The 27,530-nt window shown below is 49.4% G+C and overlaps 7 protein-coding genes and 1 non-coding gene across 8 annotated transcripts; 3 read left to right on the forward strand and 5 right to left on the reverse strand.

The window, feature by feature from the left end:
• Positions 1-4,583: 4,583 nt before the first annotated feature.
• On the reverse strand, positions 4,584-4,657 carry VTN00DRAFT_t218. Its single transcript has one exon. It is a non-coding gene; the product is annotated as a tRNA-Val (tRNA).
• A 565-nt stretch (positions 4,658-5,222) lies between these two features.
• VTN00DRAFT_3199 (uncharacterized protein) lies at positions 5,223-5,468 on the reverse strand (the record flags this gene model as incomplete). Its single annotated transcript, XM_069429489.1, has 1 exon — positions 5,223-5,468. One exon carries the CDS (start codon positions 5,466-5,468, stop codon positions 5,223-5,225), a length of 246 nt encoding a protein of 81 aa, XP_069282937.1.
• Positions 5,469-6,447: 979 nt separating this feature from the next.
• Positions 6,448-7,793, forward strand: VTN00DRAFT_3200 (uncharacterized protein; the record flags this gene model as incomplete). The annotated part of the gene is made up of 2 exons (XM_069429492.1): positions 6,448-6,993; positions 7,065-7,793. The coding sequence occupies 2 exons, from the start codon at positions 6,448-6,450 to the stop codon at positions 7,791-7,793; spliced, it is 1,275 nt and encodes a 424-aa protein (XP_069282938.1).
• A 2,548-nt stretch (positions 7,794-10,341) lies between these two features.
• On the reverse strand, positions 10,342-10,812 carry VTN00DRAFT_3201 (uncharacterized protein; the record flags this gene model as incomplete). Its single annotated transcript, XM_069429493.1, has 1 exon — positions 10,342-10,812. The coding sequence occupies one exon, from the start codon at positions 10,810-10,812 to the stop codon at positions 10,342-10,344; it is 471 nt and encodes a 156-aa protein (XP_069282939.1).
• Positions 10,813-11,137: 325 nt separating this feature from the next.
• On the reverse strand, positions 11,138-14,719 carry VTN00DRAFT_3202 (uncharacterized protein; the record flags this gene model as incomplete). Its single annotated transcript, XM_069429494.1, has 4 exons — positions 11,138-11,552; positions 11,647-12,254; positions 12,396-12,550; positions 13,942-14,719. The coding sequence occupies 4 exons, from the start codon at positions 14,717-14,719 to the stop codon at positions 11,138-11,140; spliced, it is 1,956 nt and encodes a 651-aa protein (XP_069282940.1).
• A 3,835-nt stretch (positions 14,720-18,554) lies between these two features.
• On the forward strand, positions 18,555-20,250 carry VTN00DRAFT_3203 (uncharacterized protein; the record flags this gene model as incomplete). The annotated part of the gene is made up of 8 exons (XM_069429495.1): positions 18,555-18,653; positions 18,710-18,845; positions 18,903-19,087; positions 19,143-19,179; positions 19,247-19,314; positions 19,374-19,759; positions 19,818-19,885; positions 19,961-20,250. The coding sequence occupies 8 exons, from the start codon at positions 18,555-18,557 to the stop codon at positions 20,248-20,250; spliced, it is 1,269 nt and encodes a 422-aa protein (XP_069282941.1).
• A 3,737-nt stretch (positions 20,251-23,987) lies between these two features.
• VTN00DRAFT_3204 (uncharacterized protein) lies at positions 23,988-25,705 on the reverse strand (the record flags this gene model as incomplete). The annotated part of the gene is made up of 3 exons (XM_069429496.1): positions 23,988-24,124; positions 24,201-25,312; positions 25,371-25,705. The coding sequence occupies 3 exons, from the start codon at positions 25,703-25,705 to the stop codon at positions 23,988-23,990; spliced, it is 1,584 nt and encodes a 527-aa protein (XP_069282942.1).
• Positions 25,706-26,558: 853 nt separating this feature from the next.
• VTN00DRAFT_3205 (uncharacterized protein) lies at positions 26,559-27,511 on the forward strand (the record flags this gene model as incomplete). Its single annotated transcript, XM_069429497.1, has 2 exons — positions 26,559-27,073; positions 27,124-27,511. Coding segments are annotated over 2 exons (903 nt in total), but the record flags the coding sequence as incomplete, so codon positions are not given.
• Positions 27,512-27,530: the final 19 nt, after the last annotated feature.

The raw sequence follows: 27,530 nt of genomic DNA on the forward strand, positions 1-27,530 counted from the left end.
GGCACTGCTGCACTGGTCAGGTGGTGGCCGTGGGGTGACTCCACTCCAGATTCGAAATGATCATCCTGTGCCACCTGGGTGATGATGGTTGAAATACTGGACAGTATTTGGGAGAGTGCAAGCTATCTACTCAGTGCTTGACTATTCTCATTGCTGAAATAGAGGAAGGTCTCGAAATTGGAATGAAAATGCAAAGTGTGAGTTATGGCGATGAATCTGGCTTGTGGAGTAGTAGGCATCTGCACCTCTATTCGTAGTTTATGCAAAAAGGCCTGCCACAATTCAGTAAAGGTATCGACTTTAGAAAAAACAAATCGTAGACAAATCCTCTCCTTCATTATTATCGACATTCTATCACAAATTGAACTAGTCTAAAGATCAGCCTCTGCTACAATTTCCTCCGCTACCAGAGCTTAGATCTAGAACCAGAGACTGCGGAAGCCCCGGAAGTTAATCTACAATCGTACTGTATCCATCTAGATCAGGTTGCTCCATCAGATATCCAAGATCTGTCTGCCAGTACAAATGAGTGGCCAACGATCATGATGCGTCTTGTCTTTTCTCTTGTCATGTCCCACTTGATAACACTATCCTCTGAGCCAAGCACCACACTTCATGGGTCAAACATAAACCCAATATGTTCCTCTCTCTCCCTCTTCTGGAAATCGCAACCACCTATTTATTGTCTGCAGGATAAATAAATAAGCACCAACAGCGTGCTAACTATGCACCGGTACCGGATCCAGCATCAACGATTCCATCATCTGGATGGACCGGTACTGTTATATGTATGGACCATGTGAACCGCCTTCTCTTCTCGTAGACAAGAGTCTTCGAATGCGATTACATATGTTGTTGAATGTACAATGCAGAAAGAGAAAGAGAAAGACATCGGCGGGCCTAATCATATGACATGGTGGATTGGACTTGACTCCTCTCGACGGAGAGAACTTCAAATAGCTAGGTGGGTATATCTTTTCAACGAATTGCCAAGAACCCTACCTATCCATTCTTGACGTCGTTGAAAAGGAATAACGCCAGATACACTTGTGTAGATTCAGCCCTTCGTTCATTCGACTCTTCAAGAAGAAGCAAAAAAATAGGCATCACAATATCTAGAGATGGAGAGATGGAGGACCACTGAGGGTGGCGGGATCGTGGTTTGGCAATGAACAACACCTCGCGTGACTCAGGGATGGATGGTTCGACAGATGGATGGAATAACGAGGACTACCTCCTACTTACTATTCCTGAAGAATGAAACTCCATGTTTTTCTTCTCTCCTTGCAGTGGTGTATTTTGTCTAACGGATCATTACTCCTAAACATTTTGTTGTATGTACTCTGCTCCTTTTCTCATTTTTATCCACTGCTTCTTATGAGCAGATCTCATACACCAGGAACATCCTGTGTGGATGTATATCCCTAATTACCAACCAGTGAAACTCTTTTTCGAGTCTAACAAGCCGATCTTCCTCGTATACGACGGAAAGGTGATTGGAGAGAAGAGAAGAGCAAAGAAGAGCAGGACCCATTGAATGCACCCTCACCAGGGAAGTTTTATCTGCTCCTCAAAGCACAGAGACGGCTGGCAGTATTGAATAGATGTCGATACGACGTAAATAGAAACACATTTTTTATTGCATTAAAGAAGGAAAAGAGCGGGATCGCCTGGTCGATATAAAGATTATTTGCTATTTACAATGCAAAAGGAAGTGAATGGCTATGGTGTCTACTGTGTAGATGTGAATGTTGTCTCTTTTCTGAGAATGGAGTACTCCTGAGACAACAGTCCCATAGACATCCCAATGAGTAAATGCCTAGGTACCTAGCAACCTAGGTATCTCTTGACCTGACAATATCGGACCTCAGTCTACATACAGTATGTTGTGTCCTGAACGGCATCGCATTAGCAGTATTCGCACCCTGTCTCCGTACTGTAGATAGTAGTGGCGATCACCACACGCGCTCCACTCGGTCTGCTTCTGAACTGAGTTCTGCACAGATAATAATAACACCAGATGATTGGTTCACCAATTCATGCTTGGGATAATGGGATTCTCTCCAAACCCAAGGAGTCCTACTGTTCTAAGCACGGAGGATGTACAACTCCGTCCGCCGAGTCCGTGGTTTTCAGAATAATAATAATAATGTCCGCGAGACTTTTTAACTAAAAAAAACCGGACCCACTCTCCGTGTTCCGCCTCGCTTATTTTCCGTTGTTCTGGGTTGACTAGTGCTTCTTTCTTTTGCTCTGCTCCAGTTCAGTACCCGATTCCCGAGGAAATATGCGGAAGAAAGCACAAAGAAAACTCTTGGAGGGTCCGGGAACTTAACAACGCTGCTGTGATTCCGGTACCTCTCATTCGATCTGTAAAGAGACTTTGACTAGAATGTCCCAAGTTCAAAGTTGTCTGTCTGGGCATCATCAAGACGCGGAAAAATAGGGAGTGAGGTATTAACTTCTGTCCCGTGTCGGGCCCACATGCCGGCGAACCGAGAGGTTACCTAGCACGTGGAGTGCGCGGCAGTGTTAGTATACGGAGTACATACAAGTGCCGAGTCTCAACGATATCAAATCTTAATTGGAAAATTTGCGACTTGTTGTGGCCTGAAAGAGAAGTTCCAATAACGATCATAGAGTACGGGGTACGAATTCACGGCCCGCCCTCCTGTTCTTCTGGACTCACTGCGCAGGAATCGACCTGTTCCTTCTACGAGTTTGCCGAGCTGGACGTCTCCGACAGTAGCTGGCAGCATGGTATTCCGTGCTTTGATTACTCGCATTATGGGTGCCTAATCTGCATCTTTGAGCTCAGACCCTTAGAGATGTCCAGTGAGAAGGGTGTATTCGAGAATACATGTAGTAGATATTGATCCGGCAACTTGATCAACTTTCCAAGGGGTCCAGATCCCTCTTATTTCGTATTCTGATGGGTAAGCAGTACATTAATCGAAGGACGGAGGGCCGATAGAATCGGGATCGAGACCAACTATCGGCAGGTTTCTAGCCTCTTCTCGGAGGGACGGTTCCGTTAGGCATATTACTAATAAGGATCTTCGTGCAGAGTCCTTCGCCAAGAGAGCTTGACTTTGCATAGGCAGCCCAGGCAGCCCAGCTGTGTTTTTCTTGGGATCGATCTAGGACCTGATACAAGAAGTCGACGCGTCAGTGGCTGACGGCGTGATCCTGGAGTGTGGCTTGGCAAGGAAACTTGCTCTTTGACCTCGTAGCCAAGGATGCTATGATCTTGTTTTTCATATTTTCCCCTCATACCCCTCCCCTTGCATCCTGCTGTCGGACGGACTATATTCTGCATAACAATCTTCCCCGCCTTCTCCGCACTTGAGGGCTTTAATTCCGCTCTGCAGCCTCTGCTGAACGCTCCGTGCTACGGATACTGTTCTCCGTACGGAGAACCCCGTACTCACAAGTGCGGAATACTCGTGAGCTGAAGCAGCCGATGTCTTACTCTATCACGCGCTAGGGCCGAGGAACTGTGGAACTAGACTTGTCTTCTTGTAAGCAAGGTGCCTAGCGGGGTCCAATTGCTGCGCATTCATTTGCCGCGCAGACACCTGTGGGGTTCGACCGAAATCCAATTCCAGCGGATACCTCTTAAGGGTTTTCCCTGTTCCTTTAATGTGCAGTCGTAGTTAAGGTAAGCTTGCCATCTTCAGGCCCCCTGTCGCGTCCTTTTTAGGCAGGGCCGTTCGTCGACCGGGGTGCGTTTTGGGCCTTTTGGCGAAAAGGACGTCTTGAGGCGGCGTGTCTGCAATGGCGATTTAGCGTTGTTTCGAACTTCCTTACGTCCGAAGCCAAGGGATGGCGCGACTAGCAGCCGCTGTCATGCAGCAGTCGGACGTAAGGAAGACGAAAAGGGGCAGGTTGGCGAGATCGATCGTTGCAGGATCGTTAAGCTTCTGCTCGGGCGCGATCCGTGCCTGAAGAGCTTAGACTTGGAGAACGCGCTTGCGCGCATGAGCTGACAGGAGTTCTGCCGCGGGCCCGCGGTCTCTTCAGCTTCACTCCTATTTCGGCCGAGAACCTTCTCTGGGAAGTTGCTATTCGTATTGTGGCAGGGAGTCCATCCCTGGACCCTGACTGTCAAGGAGAATGAACGTTGAGAGCGCGATCTCAGTAGTCTGTCTATACACAGAAACTCAGTTTGGATCTATGATTTATCTATCATCTGTGCCAATGTGATGCCAAGAAAAACTTGCCTGAGATGGTTCATCGTTAAACCGACGAAACCGATCGATAATTCGACGTTTGAGTGACGGCGTGTGTAGCATAGAGTCTTAGTAATTTCCTGGGCTTTGACCGGTCGTCAAGTCACAAATATCGACGCCTTTCTAGGCGGGACAGAATTTTGCGCAACACGTGACTGTTACCAAGAAAATAACTCTGCAGGGTAAGGCAATGGACACAGGCTACTGTATCACATCTCATCTCATCATCTCAGAAGTGTCCGGAGTTAAATTATCCCACAGACAAAAACAAGCATGGAGATTCGCGGGGAAAACCCCGTAAGTGGAAGGATGCCAACCGGCATAAAAAAAGAGTGTACCGAAGAAAAAGTCTGACCAGGCTGGGGTTCGAACCCAGGACCTTATCGGTGTTAACGATACGTGATAACCAACTACACCACCCGGCCAGTCGCTGGCCCCTGCCTGCGATATGATTTAAAAGGAAAAAAAAATCGGCCAGGGACTGGGGTCAACTTTCGAGATCCTATGCTGAAATCTCCTCCGTATCATCTGCTCCGTACCGCAGTACTGCAAAATCGCGGAGACGGCCTCTGGAGATAAGACCGGATCTCCGAAGCTTGGAGTCGCTCTACTCCTAGATGGGCTTGTCCTCCGGCAACCGGCAAGTGTTGACTGGCGAGCTGAACTGTGGAGAATAATGCGGGTGGGTTTTCCCAGCCTAACAGCTTTCCTTGCTGACAAGTTGACTAGAACGGTAAAACGGTCAAGGATAGCAGGCCTGGCGACCCGCACTCTGACAGCTTGGGAAAGAATCAAGCTTCCGCTGTCAGAATCCGTCGTTGTTTTCGATAATACGATTCCGTACCATGGTAGAGAAACCGACTGCTGAACCTTCTTCGAAGCCATAATATTCTTCAAGTGCTCTACCGAGTTTCCCCCCCCGCGACTATGAAGTGGAAAGCTTTGTGCATTTGCCACTGGCCGACTTCACCCTGGTACGCATGAGGCGCATCAAACTCTTGTGCGACACTCCGGTCCGCTGCACAAGCCGGTATAAATCCAGGCACAAAACACTCGGACAGTGTTTTGCCCAAAGTTTTTCCTCTGCGGTGGTCCGGTGAAGCTGCCCGACTGAAACGTTCTAGCGCTGCGACTCTGCACAGTCTTGATGATCGTCTGGGCCTCTGGGGTCAACGCCGGCGTCAAGTTGGGGAGCGGGACCTCCCATATCCAATCCGAGGTAGTGAACATGGACATTCCGCCAAGGGGGCAGTTGACATTGCCAAGCAGCCTGTGGCCCTGTTCTCTCCAGGTCCATGGTTGAGCGCTTTCCCCTATTCCCCGGATTTTTCGGTTTTGCCCGTGTGGGCTGTCGTGTGAGGGCCAATAACCCTATACACGTCGGACAACGGCGACATTACCTATTCTGCAAAGCAGAGGCAGTCAACCTAGACGCCGCATGAACTACTGTATGTACCTGCACGATCGGTAGACTTTCGTCAGCACCCCTGCAGCCTGGCACAACCTGACGATCAATCATCAGACAAGCAGGGGTCGTGGATTTAGATCCCAGCAGGAGTTCGGGCCGTGTCCAGGTCGCTACCAAAGGCCCCAAGGTCAACCGGGGATTATGGTTTACAAAACCTCCACCGCCTTGTCCAACCATCTGGTGTCCTTCAACATGACCGGCAAATAATGGTGGGCCCGGCCCTCCCTGAAGTCCGCAATTGGAGCTGTAGCGTTGCAGAATGATCCTCATGGATCTAGCCTCCCCCAAGCGTCTGAACCTCGTATTGGGATCCAGTCTCCAGATGGCAAATGGCAAATGCTGAGATGGTGCGAAGCTTCACTCGAACTTCTCTGCGTCTTCTATGCCGCTGGCTGGGAGCCCTACGGAGCGCGGCTTCAGGCCCGTTACCCATCTTTAACTAGACTAGGAACAGCTCCCACACGATGCCTATGGTGAAAAATTGCGTTTGGGGGATCTGAGCGTCTGATCCCCCGGAGAAGCTTCTATAGTCTCCTCAGATATGTCCCGAGTCTATATGTACCCCTGGCACGCCTAAAGCTTTACTCGTCTCAGTCGCCTGGGAATATATTTCGTGCCATTTGCGGCACCCATGCCCTCCTTTGAGATATAAGGTGATAAGGTGATTCTTTGGCAAAGAAGGATGCTTGTTGGAAATCCGAGACCGTCTAAGGAAGTATCCCTGTGATGAATCTGATCAGCGCGGTAATGCTGCTGCGCAGCAGCGATGCCGCCAGCCGCACTCTGTCGCCTCGCAGTACGCCCACTCCGGTCGTTATCGATCCTCTGCCAGCTGTTCAGCGGAATGGTCTCATCGCGGTTGCTATTCTCGCCGTTGTCTCTCTAGTTTCGGTTCTGAGTTTGCTGTGTTTCATCACATATCGTCTGGTTTTCTGGCGGAAAGACCTACAGTATAACCAGTACATTATCCTCATCTACAACCTCCTGTTGGCAGATCTTCAACAGGCTATCGCCTTCCTGATCTGTTTCTACTGGGTTGCCAAGAACTCGATACATTCGCCGTCAGTAGCATGCTTCCTCCAGGGATTCTGGCTGCAGATTGGAGACCCAAGCAGCGGCCTGTTCGTCCTGGCTATCGCTGCTCATACCTTCTTGCTTGTGACCCAAGGACGAAAAATGGAGCATTGGATCTTCGTCGCTTGTGTGGTAGGAATCTGGGCTTTTGTGGCGTTGCTTGTGATCGTTCCTGCTGCCTCACACGGAGAGGATATATTCGTTCCATCGGGGGCTTGGGTGCGTCTCTCCGCTTCTGATTTCATTATTCAATCCCCCCTCTTCTATATGATGATTCTAACTGTTCGCAGTGTTGGATCAACGAGAGGTATGAGACCGACAGGTTGTGGACGCACTACATCTGGATTTTCCTCGCTGAATTCGGCACGGTCGCACTGTACGCCATCATGTTCATCCAACTGCGCCGGAGGATCACCCAGTCCGCAATCTTGGGAAGCCAGCATACGGAAAGCCTGCAGCGGTTGAAGCGTGTCATCGGGTACATGATTATTTACCCGTTCGCCTACGTCGTTCTGTCTCTCCCTCTCGCGGCCGGCCGCATGGCCACCGCCCGAGGAAATAACCCGAGCATGGCGTATTTCTGCGTATCTGGAGCCTTGATGACATGCTCTGGATTCGTCGACGTGCTCATGTACACCTTGACGCGGAAGAACCTGCTCATCGAATCCGAACCCAGCGCCGACCGCAGCTACAACAACATCTTCAGCAATAAGAGGAAGAGTAATCCCCTCACCACCCTCACGGGGGTTGACAACAAAGCTACTCGGACCGACATCACCGCTCTGCGTCGCGGGTCGAGCGACTCCTCTCACGGCGGTCGCGACGGCTCCACCGATAACATCGTCCAAAAAGGAGTCGAGTTGGCGCCCATGGGACATGTCTACCAGCACACCACGATCGAAGTCACTCACGAGCCAGCCTATCCGGACGATTTTATCAGCGAGAGATCAAGCAAGGATTCTCCGCGCAACGGCCACAAGGGTTCGCCATCGAACCCCAGTCGGTTATGGAGGGACTAGGGGCCGGCAACCTATACTCAGAAAGACGTGCTATTATTCCCTCTCATATCGTCTTTATCCTCCTAGGATGATGGGGCGGCTATCTGTTGGCGTTGGGTTGGAAACAAAGAGAAAAGAAAAAAAAATCCGTTCCACACAGGCTTCCTTCCTTACCAGGATCACCTTATCTTATCTCTACTACCTAATTATCCTCCTCGGACCGATTACTATTATTCCCATGCGACTGTCACTCATTTCAGTTCCTTTTTATTCTTCTTCATGTATCCTTCTCTCATTCCTTTATCTCCATGACACAAGTCCAGTGGACGTTCTTCGCGCCAATACTTTCGAACTCCCCTGGATCCCAGTCCTGCTTTTGTGATATATTTTGCCATTACATATGTTCTTCTTTCCACTATAACGTGTCACGACTTGCTAGTAACTAACTGGTGGAGGGGTTTATGAGCGACACCGAAAACAACAGCTCCCTTAATAATGCTAATACCGATGGGCCTCTCGACGGACGCAAAGTTCTTGGGTTAGGGAACCGGGAGCACCAGCATTTCTTATCAGACATAACATGCCAGCCATTGACCAGCGGTCTTGTCTGGCAGAATACCACCCATGCTAGGAGGACAGCTCGGTCAGTCGGCCGTGGCTGCCCACGTTATTACGCCTCAGATACCCCACGCGAATTTATTTGAATGTTACGGTCTGCTTTTTGTTGTTGCTTAGTCTCAGTTGTTAACAACTTTCGATGTGCATTTTTTTAGCACTCACTGTTCGCTGCAGCATACTGTACTGTATATCTGCAATGCCGTAAGCTGTTGCTTTCTCCGTGGCCTTTTGAAAAGAATAAGCTCATTGATAGACTTAAAACTGACAATGCCCGAAGAACGTGGCTTTCGATAATACAGAATGCGAAAATGAGTGTAGACGACCACCTTGTTCTCAGCTTAGCTCCTTAACTGGTCCGAGTCGAGTCATGCCTGCGGTGAATGGACCTCCCCAGTGTTTCTTGGTCATATTCTAAGATTCCAAGCCTTTTTTTTCTTCTTCGCTGTATGAGTACCTGTATTGGTGTGGCTTCGTTCTCGTGTGGTGGCGGTGACGTGTAGGTATACTGTACCTAGGTAGATAGCATCGCATTTAAGTGCCCATATCTATGAATGGAAATAGAAGCCAGAAATCCTCACAGCTATTATTATGACAAACGATATCCCTCCTTACTTCGCACCATACCAGCAACATCCAAGTTTTGTTATCATCATGTACTATAAGTGATACTGGACAGTGCTTTCTTGCCTTTGAAATGCTACCTACCTAACTAATCAATGAAAGTCGGAGTACATGCATAAATACATCTACGGTCCAAGCGGCGGGTACCAACGGACGGACATACAGTACTACAGGGCTTCTATAATACCGTCAAGTTGATTTTGCGAGCTACATAGAGACACACGGAATACTATGTACGGAACGGTAGTAAAATCCTGTTGATTTTGGGTCTTATATATACACGCACGATGAAGAGGCGTTTCACTTGGGACGCGTCGATGCGTTGGTGGCACTGGGACTTTTGTATATCGAACACGGCTGACAGAAAGAGATATATATATGTAACCTACCGTCTCGGTACGAAGTACTCCGTAAAAGTGTGGAAGATATGCCCTCCTACCCAAATAGGCCTAGCCTCTCGCGTGTCTATGTTATTCCACATTCGTGTAAACAGTTAGAATCCTCTTTCAAGCAAGCATGCAAGCTAATTATAATATCATCATCATCTTATAGAGTTCCGCCTCCTTCTCCCATAAAAAGCAAGTGAGCCACAATGACAACCCCGCAGAAACACAATGGAGATAGCGAAGACGATTACTATCCTAACTCAGAGACTCGATCCCGTGTAGGTGACTGATTGGATCATGGATCATCGCGTGGTTTTTCTTTGGTCATTGGGAGGACGGACATGATATGGAATGGATGTTATCTGATCTTTATCGCTATCCTGGCCAATCAAAGATCGATCTATGTCTGTACATACGATCTTATCGATAAGGTGATATAAGTAAGGCCTCGAATACAATTGTGCCACCTGTCGGTCGACATTGTGATCTTCCCCTGAAATACAGAGTACTGGAGTAGAAGAAGAAGAAGAAGTAGTTCGGGAGTGGATGGATGGTAGCTACGTCGCGCGCAATGCGGATGAACCCCATGATAGAGATGGGTGGGACTCGCATCTCCACCATGCTGCACACTCGCTGACAGCAGCAGGAGCGACCCTGAAAACACACTACCGATTAATCTGAATTGCCTCTCCACGGAGGCGAACCGGTGCATTATGCGCGGGGGGCTGAGGAAGCTGCGAGAAGTGTTGTGCGACACGCATTCTCGGAAGGAAATGGTTGAGAGAGAGTGAGGCGGTCGGGGGAGGGAGAGGCCGCTTTTTGCAGACTCGAGCGAAGGAGAGGGGATTGATACGTTTTTTTTCGGTGTCGATCAAAGTGTGTCTTTTTGTTTTCTCCGTTAATACTTGATTCCATCCCATTGTGTTCTGTTCTGACCACAACTTTCACGCAGAACAAAATATCACGCCGCCGGAACCGCGTCCAGGGGCAAAGTAATCGACAAGTTGCGCGTCAAGGGCATCAATGGGCTCAGAGGTGTCGACGGAAGTATCATTCTGATTCCGCCGGCGGCGGACATCCAGTACTGCGTGTACGCGATCGTGGAGCAGGCTGCGGATATAATTCTGGAGAAGTCCAGGGGTTTGGTATAAGCCAAAAGAGCCCAGCAGCATTTCGACTCCCGGATTGGGAAACAAAATGTCGGGTCTGTTTGCGATACGCCAACACAACGCTCTAGCTTTGATATCAAATGTCTCAACGCCGCGAGATCCTGTTGGTCCACCGTATTCGACGTGATGGAAGGCGCTTCGATCGGCGAGAATCGCGAGAGTTGTCGGTGTCTTGCTCTTGTATGCGACTGTCGTCTTCCTCGGACGTCTTTCTCTCACTTTCACGTCCAGCACTTGTTGACGCATCTTCTCTGCCTTTCTTTATTTCCTCCACCTCTTTGTGCTTGCCCTGCTTCTCCAGTACAATTTCCAAGTTCTCCATACTGGTCAGTGTGTGAGGATGACTCTGCCCCAGTACCTTCTTCTGTGACTCAATAAGATGTTGATATAGCTTCTCCGCCTGTTTATACTGTCCAAGGTTAATTAGCGCTCTTGCTAGGTTGCCCATGCTAGCAAGATGTAATGGATGATCATGTTCAACAAGTTGATAGCATCTCGTATATTGAAATTGAGACAACTCAAACACGGCTGCCCACTGACCAGTCTTATTGACAAAACAATCCTGGTTCATTCAATAATTCGAGTGCTTCCATCCTTCCTTTTTCATTGAATTGTACCGCTCACGTAGCCCTGAAAAGCTCGCTATTATGTGTGGTACGATCCGAGCCTCAAGGCTTGGATCAGGTTCGCAGGAAGATGTAACCTCGTCAAGAAGCTGGAGAGCTCCGTAACCGTACTCAACCAGCTCTTGTAGGTTTAACCGATCATGCCCCCAGGCATGAACAAGCTTATGCATTGAGTAGCTTCCTTGATCGTCCTTCCATTGTACCAGTGAGTATGTTGTGAAGGTCTCAAAGTCCGTTTCAAGCACGTTCTCCAACGGACTTGTGGGTGATATGATAGACTGCCAGTTTGGGGAAGGCACTGTTCTCTCGTCGGTCTGCTGATGATACGGGAAACTGAAAAGTCTAACGAAGATATCCTCGCTGTTTAGGAATGCGAGAAAGCTTAGCAGTCTTGATGCTTCATAACACTGATTTGTAACCGCGCTCCCACGTGCTTAGAACGCTTTCTCCATACTGGTGTATATGTTGCTTTGGTTTCCGACTGAGCAGATCCTTTCGTCCTTGTTTGTACTCTGGTAGGTATTTCCGCACATCAGATTTCAGGCGAGGGGTTGCCGATACATGCGCCCCGGGAAGGGTAACAGCCAGCGCGAGATAGCCCAGCTCCTTGACAATTGAATCCACTTGCACTCTCACCTCTGATATTGAATCGTTCAGCTCAGAGCACCGGAAAAATAGCTGGCTAGCCTCCCAGGGTTCCAGTTCTACTACCTCAACAGGCTCTAGATCCGTCATTTCTTTGGCTGTTGAGCTCAGAGTTGTAATAATTGTATCCACGGAAGGCGTGTCGGGAAGGTATCGGCGTAGATCAATAAAATTGCCGTCCTCATTATTGTCAATCATGTCTGCACTATCGAGGACGAAGACCCACCGCTTGTTGTGCCCATTATGCTCGCTGAACCAGCTCTTCACTGCAGTTACTGCATTTTCACGGCTGACATTCTCTAATCCAGAACCTGGATGGATCTCGAACAGCAGGCCGTATATCTGCAGGTAATCTCGCTCGATTGAATGCTTTTGAGTTGCATCAATCCAGAAGACGGCCGAGTAGTCCCGGCGGTACTATTGCACGTAGTGTCACGGAGTGGCTCCTAGGGAGCATTCTAGGAGCCAAACCGCTGCGCTACCAGCAAAAGACTAGGATACGAAGCCAACGGCTTCGTATTGCTCTCGCCTATATAGCTTCTTGCCACGCCGTCACACGTAGTTCAACACCAACTGCGACTTCCCGGCTCCTCTGAGTCCGTAGACCACTAAGATTTTCGGCAGCGCCGGCCTTGAGACATAGTTGGCAACCGGCCGAAGTGATTTGTTCGAATAATGGCCGACGTAATCAGGTCGCAACGCAGCTTTGGAGTCTGGAAGGGACTACGTTAGACATGTTCAGATCAAGGTCCGTGTCTATACAAACTAATAGTAAGCCCCTGGGTGTTCCCTCAAATCACGGTAGCGTAGTCCCTCGCATCGATATGGTCGTAGACATGGCCTGAGTGCTTGATACCGCCGACTGTTGCAGTGGGTCCATTGCAGGTTTCAACGTCCTCCACATCGACTACAGATGCGACTTCACGAGTTCAAGATGCGCTGGAAAACCACTATCAGTTAGGTTCCTAGGCAGATATGTAGTTATGCAATTGAGTAGAGAAGTACGGTGCCTCGTCCCCCACGACTGCACATAAGTTGGAGGAAGTTAATAATTTGACTTGGGGCAGCTGAAGCCCAGCACATTCCCTGCATGCACAACCGGCCCAAACTGCGCCAGTGCCCTAGATCCTAGTATGCCATGTCAAAGTGGTTGGATCGTATGGTGGGGTTATAGCGGGCGTGGTAGGCCACGAACGAAGATTAGGTAGTTTGGTCATTTTGCCAGTAGGTCAACACGTATTTTGCAGCATTGGCTGACGCAAACCATCCTGGTTGAACAAACCACGATGGAGACAATACACCAGTGATTGCTGGTGGCTGAATCCGATTTGAACAGAGGCGCCTCGGTGTCTTCCTGCCCGAGATGGCCCATTGGCCTCAGCCTCGTGTTCTGAAAAGTTTGGCAATATGCAGTTGCCTCCAGGGCTGTGCACCCCTGTACATTGCGAGCTAGCAGGAGCAAGGCATGAACGCAGAATGTAACTTTTTTTGTCTTCTATCACAACGCAAATATTTCCATCCATACCTACCGTTGCAGTAGGTAGTTGGTATGTGAGAGGATGCGATCGAGTGACCTACTGGAGTTGGGATTCGTGTACTTTGATCTTCATCGCTTTTACATGCATACTGACGAACCTGTGGACAACTTTATCGTCTTTGACCTATGCAAATCTTATACCTACAAGCTGTCAGTCTGAAGATCTTAGAATGTGAACAAGTAAGGCATGAAAGAGCGACTTGAATAGAAATAGCCGAACCATCTAACGATAGTGAAAATTCTTTCCGCATCCGAGATAAAATGAAAACGGATAAAGGAAAGAAGATCAAAGGATGACAAGAAGGAAGGTGGTTGGATGGCCAGCTTCGAGCTCTTATCATCATCATCATCATCACATTCAACACAAATAGATCATTACATCCATCTCCATGGCTATCATTCCTTAGAAAGATCTGTAAGCTACCCTGTCCATATCTTCCATTCAATTTTCACCAAAACCGCGGAGAACACTAGGTGCCCCGTAAGAATTTCCAGCATGCGAGACCGAATGGCCCCCGAACACTAAGTTCCTATACGTATGACCGTGACCACCTGATATTGTTGCACCAGCAGCATACTCGTTTCCCAATCGTATTCTTGCATTCTCCTGGACGGTAATATCTTGGAAAGTCAATCCTCGGGCTCTTGATTCAGTAGTTATAGCCTCCTTGAGAAGCGCGTCATCAGTTCCAGCGACGTTCATGAGGAGCGTTAAAGATTTAGGATCGAATTCGGAGACCTCCCGTCGACATAACTCTCTCTGACGCTCACGGTGCGCCGGGAATAGCTCCTCCAAGTCCCGCACGAGGGTCGAAACCGTGTCGATGAGGTGATTAAAATGGTTTCGTTCATACAGCGCCCACACAATCCTATCTCGCGCCTTGTCTTTGAGGTGCATTGCCTGCTCGTACTTTTCTGCGATCTTTCGCGAGGTGCGATGAAGCGTCTTAAACCGACTCTCTGCACGCTCGAGTTCAGTCTCCGTATCGAGCATCATCATCTCTGCGTCTGTTATCCCTTTCCTCCTCTGCCTTCTGTTAAAGCTCTCGGATGTCTCGCGCGCCATCTCGAACGTCCGGTTGATCTCGTTCAGGATATCCATCGCCGTCTCAATCTCGTCAGCAGGCAGGTGCGACAGCGATCTCGGATCAAAGGTCGAAGGGTCTCCATCGATCCCCATCGAGGCCCCCCAGCGGATCATATGCAGGTGCGCGGCTTCCAGTCTGACCAGACATGTTCCGAAGTCATTTTCGAACTGGCGACCGAATCGAATCCATTCGAAATATTGGACAGCAGATATGAAAAGTCCCGGTAAACCCAGGACTAATCCTGCGACGTCGGTCATATTATACTCGGCTCGTTGTGTTCGTTCGTGCTCAATGATGGCCTGCAGCCGATTAACTTGAATGCGCGAAATGCAATTGCGGGGAAGGATGGCTATGCGGTTTCTTAAGAGTCTAAGAAACTGCTGTAATGGATTATATGGGACAGACCGATGACCATCGAAATACTGGAACACTCAAACGTGGAGCCTGATAAACACCTGTTCATCGATGGGCAAGATCGGATGATAAGGCAGGGAGTTGGGTCGCTGGCGAATAGCACGTCACTCGTCAGGCCCCAAGATAGGGCAAGAATTCCGTTGGGCGACAACCCAGTTTCGCCTTGCTTCGCCACACGGCGCATGCATATCCAACAACCATCACAAGAACTCGACGAATCGAACATGAACGCTGAGAAAACGTGTTGTATGTACAGAAGCTGGGATTCACTGGTGATGACACAGCCACCTAACTACTGTACATGTACGGAGTAATTGCAGGAGAAACTGAGCGGGGTATACTAAGTGTGGCTGAGCATGCATTCGACACTCCATGTTCAGGCATGCTTAGCAAAAGTAGAGGTTGCAAACAAGTGTCAGCCAGGGAATATACCAGTACCAACTGCAAGCAGACGTTATGGCACTTTTTGTGGTTGAGTAGTAATTTTTTTTGGTCGACAACAAGATACTGCCTGGACAGATGTTGAGATGAGCCACGCAGTACCCGCACATTTGAGGTAAATAATAATATTTCTTATGGAACTTAATATACACAGCCATCTCCCATCGCTCCCAAAACTCCTATTCATTCTCATGACGAAGACCCTCACTACAGGTCTAAACAAAAACGCATTTTTCGGACGGAGTCCGTAGATAGTAGCACCGTTCCCAAATCAGAATCCATCTTCCTCCCGTAGAAACAATACCCTCGGCGCCATGACCTGTACTGTGTATAACCTTCCCGCTGATCACCTAGTCATAGTCAGGGACCGTTCCCGTTCCCGTTTTCCTGGGACCACCTAATCTCCCAACGATTGGGATGTCATGTCTCTCGAACTAGATAAATGAAACATTAGGACATGGTCCGGGCGGTGATCCGGAAATTGGCCGGCACGCATGACCAATATCTCTTTTTGGCGACTACGAGATCTATTCGAGAAATCCACTAGCCCGTTTACAGGGTATGGTTGGAATTTCTAGAGAGAATCGAGGTTGATGGTCTCAGTCTCTTGGAGGTCTGGACTCTTGGGTTATGCAGGAGGAGCAGTAGGAGGCTGGTGTACTCTGTACAGCAGTTGGTGATCAACCGTGGAGGGTAATAAGGTAGTTGCGCACGTAAGCACATACAGCACTACTGAGAACTGTGGTGAGTCCGAGTCCAGAGTCCCGGAAAGATTCCATGGTGCGCCCCACGCCCACGGGTATGGGCAATGCTGGTGGTCTCCGTTCACAATTCGCTTGCTGCTGGCCATGCTCATCACCGTCTTCTAAATATTCTGCATCTCTACGACCATTTTCTTTTTTAAAGAACTATCTCTTTTATAGATTGACTACGTCCGTATATGATCTCATGAGGGACCTTTTCTCGAGATTAAAGAGAGCTCTTCAAGCAGTTTTAGAGTTTTCTTAAGACCTTTCTGTCCGTCGAAAGAATCTGAGCAGTAGAGGCTAGGAGTTCAAAGCATCATAGCATCAAAACCCCGATCTCAGTCCCTGCGTGGGGCGCACCAGGAAATCTTTTCCGGAACTCACCACAGTATGCAGTAATGGCTGCCATTCTCTGGGACTCTGCTGTGCACGGTTTGGCTATCCTTTAAAAAGTACCATCGGTTTGGTACTCCGTATAGTAAGTGAGAAGCTAATAGCATCTCACCGCCAGTCTTCCACCTAGATAGAGGAAAAGTACAAAGTTATAGATCTCTATATCAGGCCAGAGTTTGCATTGCGTGCCTGTTTACTTGCCTATGAGTGGAAGGCCTGTTTTGAATGTGCGGAGTACAGTCGAAGTAACCATTCAATTTCTATAATCTATATTTCTTTGCCTGAATCACAGCGGTGAGATTGAACGGAGAAGATCCGTGACTAAGTAGCCCCGCCCTGGCGCTGATGATAGTAAAGTCCCTTGGTAGGGACACGCTTTATCAAGAACTGTGGACCAAAGGTACCAATTGACTACGTTGAGCGAAAAGACGCCATGGAATCTATATCTTTGCAATCGACGTTTCTGTATTTCCGGCTGAAAGGAACCTACGGCACATACAATCCTGAATTCTACAGCTTAAACAGCCTCAAGGCTCCCGCTGGAGGCAGGTCCAGCCGGATAGGCCTCGCCTACAGGGCATGAAAATTCCTACGCGTGTCACTTCTGCATCCTACGACATACACGGCATACAACCCGCATATCCACGGATCACGGTGAAGAGATCGCCAACATGGCACCACCGCACCGCATTTTAAAAGTTTAAGCTTTGATCTACACGGTATATGGTGCAAACCTCACCTCCCCTCCCGGCCCCTACTCCGTACAGTACGGCAATCACGAAATCCATGTGTGTTCCGTGGGTGAACTCGCATGTTTTCCGTGCCTTGGCAGCGAGTGGTCGAACCGTCGAAGGAATGGCAAGGCCCTAAGAGGCTCAGGGCGGGATCAGCAGTTCGGCTGCGGACAAGAAAGCTTAGGCCGGTTAAGTCTGTCGGACATAAGGAGGACTAAGAGTCTAAGGAGCTGAACGCTTTGCCTACAGAGGAGCTTAATTGCTTAGTGACACCTGTCAGAGACGCAAGGACCCACAAGAGTGCCTGCCCCACGCACCCTGAATATATGGCTGCATGGCAGCGTGAGTGTGTTTTTTGTCCTTTGGTAGGAGCTTTCTTATCCGGATTATTCGAGGGGGAGAGGGTAGAGGTATCTCAGTGAATCTATATATTCCAACTTTGTCTGTATCTACAGAGACTGTTTTTCCGGGAAGAGAAATCTAAAAGAAAACATATGTAGCTACGCAAGACTGTACATATCCAGCCGTCAAGTCAAGCTGATGATGTGCAGGGGTCATCCAATCCAGGTCTGCTTAAGCTTTACCCCATATCTAGCTAAACACGGGGAAGAAGCTTCCGTCAGCCGTGCCGTCCATCTGCACGTTGGGAGATTTGCGTGCTTGACAAGCATTTCGAGGGATGAAAGAGGAAAGGCCGGGTGTTTTACACATACAGAGGATTGAAGCTCTCTGAGCAGCCTTAAAAGGTCCAGAACACGTAATGTTAGTCATAGTGCTCTGGGTTCGCTTAACACAGGACCCAGCCTCTATCTGCGGAGTTAAACGGCGGCTAGGCTCGTTCTGGACCTGACAGCATTTGTCAATGGTTACTTTTGGTTTCGCCAAGCCAGAGACCCAGTCATGGCTTGATATGCTTAGATAAATCTAGAGTCTGGCGTGTAGATCATAATGTTAGCCTGGTTTGAGAGTTTCTGCATTTCCTGTTTGGGACTACGCTAACCTGCCTGCCGGAAAGTGGATGAACGATGGCCGTTTTCTTGTCCAGAGCTTGTGCTCGTGCTTTAGGGTAGCCCAGTTTTCGATCTTGTAGACGTATTTTTTTTTGAGTGCTTTTTGGTTGGGATAATTTAGGAGTTTCGGTGGATCACAGAGCGGCTAATCGCTGTGGAAGTTCTGAAAAAGAGAATCCTAAATTAGGGGATGTGTGAGACCAACAGATGGACAAGTCTTTGCCATACAGGTCACCAAACAGATCATCCAGGTTAACCTAGATAGGGGCTCAGTCTCTCGCAACCTTTAAAACCTTCCGACGGCGCTGAAATCATCACTCGACATCAACCATCGCAACTGCCACACATGCCAACATGAAGCTGCTTTTGTTATTAGCAGCAGCAGTGGCCGTCTTCACCCCCGCGGCCCAGGCGGACCTGCAAGAACTTGCGGCCGTGTTGCCCCCGTGCGCGGTATGAGTTGTCCCGTGTTTCCGTTACGAGGGCTGGGGAAGAGCTGATTCAGATAGCTGGACTGCATGGTCAAGTATATTCCGGAATCACACTGCGCACCTACGGATCAAGTCTGTATCTGCACCGATCCCGACCTGACCAACAAACTCCGTCTCTGTATAGAGACCAGCTGCACAGTCCGAGAATCTCTGAGTATGCTATCGGTTCTCTCCTTCCCGCGTCTAACTCTTACTGACTGACGGTCACCAGCCGCCCAAAATATCACAGAAACGGCATGCGGTGCTCCGGTACGAGATCGAACCAAGGCTGTCTCAGTCACAGGCGTCGCTGGAGGGGTGGTTGCTTTTATTTTCTTCTGTCTCCGGATGATTTCTCGATTACCCTGTTTCGGTGGTCAGTTCGGAATGGATGACTGGACCATGGTTTTGACAATGGTATGTCCTGTGGAAGATTTACTCCTTCAGAGCAGAGAAGACTGACAGATCATAGGCTCTACTTATACCTTTTACTGCATTATCAGTAGTCCGTACGTGTTTCCCTCGGCTGAACCCCGACAAACCAGAGAACGTGGATGCTTACTCTTGCGTTACTAGTCGCCGATCATGGACTTGGCTTGGATATTTGGAGAGTTCCTTTTGACAATATCACCAAGATCCTCTATGTTGGTCTTCTGTCCTGGTGTTGTTTTGGTCTGTGATACTGATGGGGGGGGGGAAACAGATTTACTGGATCGACGAATCCATCTACGTCAGCATCCTACCTTTGACGAAGATATCCATCTGCTATTTCTACCTCCGAATCTTCCCCAAGAAATCCTTCTGCATCGCCACTTACGTTTTGATCGCGCTCAACGTCGCCTACATAATCGTGTTTGTGACGGTCTCTGTGTTCCAGTGCCGGCCGATCCGCGCGGCATGGCTTCGTTGGGACGGATCCTACGCCGATGCCTACTGCAACAGTGAAAACAAACAGGCCTGGGCCAGTGCGGCCATCAACATGATTCTGGATATCATGACCATGAGTCTGCCCCTCATGGAGCTGAGCAAGTTGACTCTTAAGACGAAGAAGAAGGTCTTTGTCATGCTCATGTTTAGCGTGGGTTTCTTGTAAGTCAACGCCATTTCTTGGGTGAAGATCTGGACCGTCGCTAATGAATTGTCTCAGTGTTACGATTGTCAGTATAGTCCGACTATCATCACTGGTTCAGTTTGCCAACACAGCAAATGTCACCTGTGAGTAACTACCTAATGCTTCCAACATGGCCAACTCTGTTCTAGATCTGGGGCTGACTGAGCTTGCGGTGGCAGGGGACTATGTGCCAGTTGGGTACTGGAGTACAATCGAATGCGACGTGGGCGTGATCTGTGCCTGTCTACCGTCCGTCCGCTCCCTACTCGTCCAACTGTTCCCGAGCGTCTTCTCCGGTTCCACCAACCAGGGGACCAACATGAAGGCATCGACGTCCAGATCCACACCCGCCGCTTCCCGGCTCGAGACGAGTCGCTTCCAAAAGAACAAGGATGACTCGGATTTCATCCCCCTGGTAGATATGGATAACGGAAGTCAGGTCCATCTTGCACGGCCGGAACCGGTCTGAATAAATTTTTAATTTATTTTCCTCATCTACGTTTCCAGTTCATGTACACTATTTTTTTATTATTTTTTCCCTTTCCCTCTTTCCCTTTGTAGTTTACAGAGGAAAAAGCCGCCACCTTGACCTGACCCATTTCGCTTCTTCTTAAGTCCCTGAGTCTGGCCCGTGGATTGGCCACCCCTGCATAGTTGGGTTTCGGGCCGCACCCGCTAGTCACTGGCGGGTCTCCACCCGCTCCAAAATCCCTATCTGCCGACGTGGAATTCCGCCCGTCCCGCGCGCTTCTCTCGAGTTCTGACTCAGGGAGAGTATTAGACTCAAGCAAAATAGACTATATTCATGTAATAATTTTGGACCAGTCTAGCCAGTGAGCTTATACAGAGTATGGATATCTGCAAACGTCACGTGGACTGCATGCGTTCGTGTGGAAGCATGATCAATTTGAGGGTTGCCAGTTACTGTACCTAGTGAGGAGGGATTTGGAAAGGTTTGACGGACTAGACGGTTAGAAGAAAAATAGAAACGATCAACAAGGCTAACACGTTGATCAGACAGATCGGATAAAAGGAAGATCATATCAGATGAAAGGGGTAAAGAGGTCAAGGAGGAGGAGGAGGAGGAAGGGGAGAATGAGGCTCAGCTGAGCTTGAGCGATGCGTTGGGGAACTCGGCGGTATGCCGGGATCCCCGCGAAAAAAAGGGTCCCCTAGAAAGAAGTTAAGAACTCGGAGTGCGAGAGCGAGAACGGATACTGACAGTTCACTGTTCACCGCCCCAGACAGAAGCCCGAGACATACTCCGTACCATGCTACACACCACTAACCAAACGTGTTATGTGGGAACGACGAGATCGAGACTGACGGGGAGCTTGGAACTTCAACTTGCACCAGGAATAGAAATGATGGCTAGGCTAGGTATCTAAAAGTAGACTTGCTAAGATACATCCATACAGAGGTACTCCGTGCATGGCAGAGACCGCTTACAACGGCAATGAATGGCACGCCTGACATCCCATTCCACCACTGGACTCGGCTCCTCCCCGGCGCCGAAGTGCCGATTCCCGTTTTCCGTCTCCGCCCCCCCTGTCATGTTAAATCAATCTTATCTGCTTCTGCTGTCATCATGAAAGGCTTCTAGAATCCCTGTCACCCTGTTTTTAGACTTTCTGCAGGCTTCAAGCGATCGACGCGCTTAATTGAGATCCCGGTCTCCGCGTTTCGAATCGAAAGCTTGAAATAACATCAGGGGTTGCTTTTTTCCTTTTGTCGTAAATACTCCGTACTGTACGTAGATCGTTTGTGGCCGTATCTATTCCGCGGAGGACATTTTCCTCCTGGAGGGAATGGGGATGGGAACGGGACCCGGTCTGAGGTCATCGATTCATGTGTTCCGGCCGTCAGTTGAAGTACTGTAGATCGAGTCCCGGGTGCGCATCGAATCAAGGACGACAGGAGCATTTGTCGAAGTTTGCTGTCAGTTCAGCAATGTCTGTCTTCCTTCGAGGAGGATATATATAGAGAGAGAGAGAGAGACAGAAAATCTACCTATTCCGATTTGGGATCCAATCTAGGTATGACCGTATCGTATCGTATCCTTTTCCCAACAACCCCGTGCTCCTCGGGGACTACTCTCGTAAATCCAGGTACGGCAGATCCACTCACTGGATGGACGGTTTGCTTTACATTGTTTTCAAATGACGTCCTGGACCTGTGGACCTCACCGATATCATCCATATGCGTTGAAGTGTTGAATGATTTCTTCCGGTTCGGAAAAAGCGAAGATCTCAACCAAAACAGAGATCCTTCGATGGTCGTTCTGATAGTCTCAATGAGCTGTGAAAAGGGAAAGTTCAGGTTCGATTGGTGCGGTTCTATAGGTATCTCTGCACTTCGCCATCTGCCTGTCCACCGAAGATGGTGTCGACGTACTCGTTGTCCAAAGGCGTGGCATGGGTGTGAGCTGAGCGGGGGAGTTGATATGTCCTCCAGCGTCTGCTTTTACCACAAAAGGCGTCGCTCCTCATTGGAACTAGGTCGGTCGGGCAAGCAAGGAACAAAGAACCCCCGTTCCCCCAGAACCTGTAAAAAAGAAGCACCATCTGCGGGCTCTTCCCACTTTGCTTTTTGGGACTGGATGTTACTGTCCTGTCCCGCGCTCCACGAAACGAGACGAGGTCTGACTGATTAGGCATACTTGCGAAGGCAGGATGAGCTGGAGGAGTAGATACTTTGTATCTTCTTTCTTCTGCTTACGTCGTCATCGGATATCTTCCGCCTCCTCTCCGATCGTGCAGCGTGAACAGGACTTATATACTTGAATCCGAAATATTGAGTATACCCGCGTCGAGAAATTCTTCCCAGCGTTGCTTCCTTCCGGTTCACGCTGCTTGGTAGTCATGAAATATTCCAGATTCTTATGGTCCGCGTATAACTTTTACCGGCTGTCCAGGTGGTGTCGCACGCTCATGGGTTTCTGGGCGCCCACGTTTCGAAACCCCACATTCTTGCGAGCTGCTCTTTGTCGTATATCATGTAGTTGCACTCCGCCGGGTCTATGTTGACGAAGCTGCTGTTCGTCCCCAGGCTCATCGTGACCTTTACCGTTCCCCTGAATATATCCAGGAGTATAGATGGATCCTTTATCTTGGTCATGGTCCTACTATCAGTCATGGATAGTTCACAGTAAGAAACCGTCGACGACGGAGTGTCCGGGCTGCCCAGGAAGCCGGGGAGGCTGAGACGCTCCCTCTTTATGCAGCATCACCTTATCACAGGCTCCGGTACACCGCATTAGAGATATGATATCGCTAGTGAGGTTGGGGACGTCTCTGTTAAGTCTATAGGGACTATCCGAGCAGTAGACATTGTCTCCCATAATGCTCATAAGTCGAACATTTGTATATATTCATACGCAATTGCCGAGTTGTGGAACGTCTACATGAACGACGAGAGAAATCAAGTAGAGCATGAAAGGGATCGAGCGGGTGCGGAAGGAAATAAAACGGTTTGATGAGCTTGTTTTTTGACTATATATATATAGAGAGGCAGAATGATGATGATGATGATGATGACAAGGAAGAGCAGCTCCCAAGGGTAATCTACCTCTCTTTTATAGATCAGTCCACCCCCCCCCCCTTTCTTTGGCAACGGCTTCAAAGTTTTCATATCCTATTTGTCTGATCCTGCTGAATATTCTGTGGTTTTTTGCTGATATTCCCTTCTAGACATAGCAAACATAGGAGAGGCACGGCACGTACTGCGTACAGTACAAAGAACCTGGGATATGGCATGGTGGCTGTTTCCTTTTATGGCGATAAATAAAGGGATGATGGAATGGGGGCGGCTTCATGCATATTTGCGATGTCCGCAATTCAAGGGCTCTCTGGCTACGTAGGGGACGGGCTACAGCTGCAAGGCCACAAACACTCTTTTTTGCAACTCTCGCAGCGAGAAGAACGAATGTCTTGGTTCTCAGTATGCAGAAACTATCCGAAACCTATTACATTAGGTGCGCCATGGTTGCGATTCAACGATAAAAGTCAAATATATCACAGGGAATTATTGAGAGACGCGCGGTCATCTCATGAGATGAACATTCGAGCAAGAGGATGAGTAGGTATAGCAATTCTAGTATAAGGAGGCGGGAGGAACAATATGCATTCGTTCTAATTCTTATGCACGGCAAGTATTTACATTCCGCGCAAATGGCAAAGTGCGAATCCATCGAACGCAGACCAGGGGCTAGATGTGCTGGAACTTCAATACCATTTTCTTGGTCCTCGGGCCAGCTGTGAATCCTTCCGCCAGCTCCATGTCCGGTGCCTCGATGAGGGTGCTCGCGTAGTTGGTATACACGGATGCGATGCAGTGTTTCATGGCTGTTACGAATACATGTTAGCTCTAAGTCACTCAAAGGGATGATACGCAGGTAATGATTCGCGAGGAGGAACTTACAATGCGTCGCTATATTGCTTCCGATACACATCGATCCCCCGCTCCCCCAGGCCCAGAACCAGCGTTTCATCTCCGAAAGTTGTGTCGGGCTCGCGTAGAGCCAGCGCTCCGGTTTCCAGCTCTCCGGGTCGGGGAAGATCTCTGGGTTTTTGTGGATGGTGAATCCCTGAGCCTGAACGCGCACACCGGGAGGAATGTTGGAGTATCCGGCCAGTGTGCAGGAAGGCGAGGGAGTCACTCGCGGTTGGCCACCAGGGACGGCAACCCACAGACGGAGTGTCTCCTGCAGGATGGCGTCGAGCAGAGTGAGCTGGTCAACTGCCTTTGGATCAGGCATCGCTACCTGGTCTGCGGTCGATTTGGGAGGATACAGCAGCGGAGGTGAAAGCGCGAGGAGCTCTTCGCGGAGCTGCTTCTGAAGATCAGGCCTTTTCGACATCTCGTAGAAGAGGTAGGTGAGGGTATCCCCACTGGTTTCGTGCGCAGCCGCGTTGTGATCGTACATGTCGCTTGCAAGGTCCAACCGTCGCGGATACGGCTGCCCATTTAGAGGCCTATCCTTCCCATCCTGCTTCTTGAACTGTGCACGTTCGTGTGCGTACACGACAGGGAATTCCGAAACAGCGATATTGTTGGGGTTCTCGGAAAGCAGCCTCTCTGCCTTGTCGCAGATGCGAATCTGCCAGTCTTCTAAGTCCAGAGTCGCTTGATCTACCCACTTGGGGACCAGCCCGATACCGAGCTTCTGCATGAAGGAGGTGAATCTGGGGACTTCTGTTGTCCAAAATAGCCACGGTCTCCTGGCGTAGAAGAGGTGCAGATACCAGTTCCTCTCCTTCTCGTTCTGCAGGAAGTTACTGCCAAGGCGAAGACCGAACTGATATGTCATGAACGCATCCATGGAGTAGCCGGCTAGGATACCAGCCATCTCAAGCGGCTTTCCCACGTCGACGCTCGACTGGATAATGGGCAGGAGACGGTCATACAGCATGGCCCTAGTCGTTGCGTGGGCAGTGGGATTTGCGAAAATGTACGACTTCGAATACACATGCGAAAGCATCCGCTTGCGCGCCGAATGCTGTGCGCCAGACATTGCAAACATGGGGTCGACTCTGGGACATAGGTTCAGCAACGGGCCGGCTTCAAGCAGCTGTTCGGGAAGATACTTACCCATAATTGATAAACCGTCGATGATAGAAGGGAGTCTTGTGAAAGCCGCCTGAATAGATCGTCTTCAGTCCTTCTGTGTAGCAGTTCACGCTAAGTTCGTTCGGTGCTGTTCTGAGAATAGGACCCTTTGCTTTGTGCAGCTCATGGATTGTCTTGTTCTCGATGTTCTTCCACCTGATGTAATATATCCAGAACGGGGAGATGGGAGCGGTCGGGTGAGCTGCAGGAATCTTTGATAAAGGAGACAGGAAAGCAGGATAGATTAGAAACTTGTATATGCCTAGGAGGAGTACTCCAGCCAAAGCAGCAAACGCCACAATTGTAGGAGATAACATTGTGAACAGTATGGCAACGAAACCGGTTAGAGACGTCCACAGGTTGATCCAACTCTTGTTATGAGAATTGCTATGCTGTAAATACAGCTATCCTTTAAATCTGATGTCTGCTCGCAACGGCCCTCTGACTGTCTCTCGTGACAAGCGAGACAGGTGGGAAGCCATACGGACAATTGTTCGTCTCCGAGGAAGGAGATTTTCGCTTCTTGTGGTAAAATTGGCCGATTCCACAGTGTGATCTCGAATCGTCATGTAGAAGAACTACTTATCTCGGACCCTGCTGGTGGATGGTCACAGAGAGCATCGTGTGTTGTGGGAGTTTTCGGTCTTGCGGTTCAGGCACACCCAAAACGGGCAAAACCCACGGCAGCGGTGATCCCCAAGCGCATCGGACACGCTGCCAACACACAAACCCGACACTTCGAGATGCTGTCTTCGATAACCCTCAAGCCCCGCACGTCATATATCGGCAACCGGAATGCGGGAAATGTTATCTCTCCCCACAAACTGCGAGTTCGTGGTCTCTACCCGTTCTGGGAATGATCTGTCGCCTCCTGCATCCTCACCCATGATAGGAGTTCTAGATGGACGAGACGAAGCACATCCTCTCCGCGTCACAATAGCTGGCGCCTTCGAGCTTATCACGGAGCGCACGAGTACAGCACACGCGGACATCGCGGTCATGATGGCAACAAACTCTTTTTCAAGGCTTTTACCTTTGTTCCTTATCCGACGTCGACGGTCTTTCAATGAACTATTAAGGAGTTCTCTTCGCTGCACCCGATCCAGTGTATAATTATTCCCAATACTACGATATTCCTCACCTATGAGAGTGACAGACTGTTGATTGACCATGGAGACGACGGCAGACCAGTCAGCCATGCTGAACAAAGAGAGCATAATGGCGAACGCAGATATGGCAGTCGAGAAGGCAGACTTCTCATCAATGGATTCTGACGCCCAGCGTTTGGCCGAGATGGGCTACTCCCAGGACATGAGACGCAAGTTCTCAGTCTGGTCGGTGCTGGGTGTTGGTTTCTCTCTGACCAACTCCTGGTGGGCAGTATCGGCAGCCTTGATTACTGGGATCAACTCTGGCGGCCCTGTCCTCTTGATATACGGCACAATTGTGGTTGCTATATTTTCGATTGGTGTTGCTGTTTCTCTCTCAGAGTTGGTAAGCGCAATGCCCAATGCGGCAGGACAGTTCTTTTGGGCCAGCGAGCTCGCGCCCAAGAGATACGCGAGGCTCCTGTCGTATGTGACGGGATGGCTTGCATGGGCGGGCTCTATCTTCGCCTCGGGCAGTGTCGCTCTCTCCGTGTCAGCTGCTGCAGTCGGATGCTATCAGTTGGCGCATCCAGATTTGTATGTTTTATGGTCTCATACTTCTGCGCAGATATTAACTACTTTTGTAGCGTCATCAAGTCATGGCATGTCTTTGTCGGGTATCAAGTCGTCAATGCCTTTGCCTTCATCTTCAATTGCTTTGGGAAACTGCTTCCCGCAGTGGCGACCGCTTCGTTGTACACGACATTGATATCGTTCCTGGTCATTCTGATCACCGTCCCAGCTAAGGCTCCCACATATCAAGACGCCAAATTTGTTTTTGCTGCCTTTCTCAACAACACGGGCTGGTCCCGGAACGGAATCGCGTTCATTACCGGCTTCATCAACGTCAACTGGGGATTTTCATGTCTCGACACCGCTGTTCACATGGCAGAGGAAATTCATCGACCGGAGCGCATGATCCCTATTGCGATTATCGGCACTATTGCAATCGGCTTTGTGACGTCCTTTGCGTTCGTCATCGCTATGATTATTA

The sequence above is a fragment of the Thermoascus crustaceus genome (genome assembly GCF_041956765.1).
Source record: "Thermoascus crustaceus strain CBS 181.67 unplaced genomic scaffold VTN00scaffold_13, whole genome shotgun sequence".
In the NCBI taxonomy this organism is placed as follows: domain Eukaryota; kingdom Fungi; phylum Ascomycota; class Eurotiomycetes; order Eurotiales; family Thermoascaceae; genus Thermoascus; species Thermoascus crustaceus.